Source organism: Populus euphratica, unplaced genomic scaffold, assembly GCF_000495115.2.
Source record: "Populus euphratica unplaced genomic scaffold, PopEup_1.0 scaffold3953.1, whole genome shotgun sequence".
Lineage (NCBI taxonomy): Eukaryota > Viridiplantae > Streptophyta > Magnoliopsida > Malpighiales > Salicaceae > Populus > Populus euphratica.
The window spans coordinates 4,704-6,249 of record NW_011503777.1 but is presented as its reverse complement, the minus strand read 5'-3'; the positions used below and the strand labels follow the sequence as shown (position 1 = coordinate 6,249).

The 1,546-nt window shown below is 36.6% G+C and overlaps 1 protein-coding gene across 1 annotated transcript; it reads right to left on the bottom strand.

Moving 5' to 3' along the window:
• Positions 1 to 373: 373 nt before the first annotated feature.
• LOC105119919 (uncharacterized) lies at positions 374 to 1,213 on the bottom strand (the record flags this gene model as incomplete). The annotated part of the gene is made up of 1 exon (XM_011018113.1): positions 374 to 1,213. A coding segment is annotated over exon 1 (840 nt), but the record flags the coding sequence as incomplete, so codon positions are not given.
• Between the last annotated feature and the right edge of the window lie 333 nt (positions 1,214 to 1,546).

Genomic DNA, 1,546 nt, shown 5'->3' with positions numbered 1-1,546 from the left:
CTTTCAATTAATATATTTTAAAATTATTTTAATATATTAATATAAAAAATAATTTTTTTACAATATTATTAAAATATAAAAAAATTATTTAAAAAATAACCACAGTCAAATAATAAAAAGAGGAATAGAGATGGAGGCTAACAGACCCAGCATCTATAAAAATATTTTTTTAACTTCATCTTTAATAAATTTTATATTTTTAATTTAAATAATAAAATAATTAAAAATTTAACTACTTTTAATTTTATTTTCTTTAACGCCCCTGAATAAAGGAATGCAAAATATTATATTACAGAGCAATTGCCCTGCAGAATGAAAAATAAGAACATACTATTAAAAAAGAAAAAGAGGATAGAGAAGGTCGATTTCAGACCTTGTCTAATTCATCCAGCTCAGAAGTTTCAGCAGAATTCCTTCTTACTCTCTTACAAAGCAAGATCACCCCAACCCAGATAAGACCCTTCACAAGTCTTACCATTCCAATTGTTACCGTCAGGTAATACAGCCACCAACCAACCATGTCAGCCACTGCTAAATCCATCAGCAGCTCTATCTTTGCCTCTGCCACAAAAACCAGAGACTCAACTTCATTCCTTAACCTCCACCACCACAAAGTACCACAGCTCAAAGCTACAGTCAGCCTTTGTTCCCACTTCTCGTCTCTAGCCGCACCAAAAATGGTGTCATCAACCACTGGCTTAACAACAGTCCTGGACCAATGGATCATGGTATCATGCAACCCCAAGAAAAATATAACTCTACTCAAGAAACTTCTTTGAATATCAAAACCAGAACCATCGAACATCCCAGCAGATACGCTCCGTTGAACGCCCAAGCCAACACAAATCTGTAGCGTACATAACATAATCCATGCAGTGTACAATCCGGGTCGGGAAGTTGCGCCTGTTGACTCACTTAGAAGGGTGATTTTTCCTGTCAAGCCATGAATAAGAGTGGCTATGCTAACAACTGAAACAAGAAAGTACAGAACTGCTGTATTGATTGACAGGAATAAAGATGTGATGAAAGAAGATGGTTGTTGTTGTACAGGATCAGACGTGATGGTCAGCAGATAGTTGTAACTAGAGAGCCTGGTCAGGAGGAGAAATGAGAGGGGCAGCAAGAGACTGAGGAGGGTAATGATCAAGATATGGAAGGGTTCTATGAAGATGGCGCAGCCCAAGAGCTTTTTTGCCTTCTTTTGCAACCCCATGGTTTTGTCCTGGAGCAGATACGACTTGGTTACATGACAAGAAACATAAAATGAGGTCTAAATTTATGTGACAGATGAAAGTGGTTATCACGTCCATGGCTTAAATTAGTTGAGACAGGGCACTGTCCTAGCCCATGCCCTTTTTTTTTTAATGGCCTGATCATGGAAAACGCTGATAGGATGTCCCCCTCAGCGGTTGAGGCTATTTTTTCTATTTTACTCTTTGTTAGTTTGGTGGTTACCATTTTAAAATTGTTTTTGGATTATAGGTAGGGGTAGGTCTAACTTGTTGTTTATGGTTATTTTTTCACAAAAGAATAATAATAATAATAA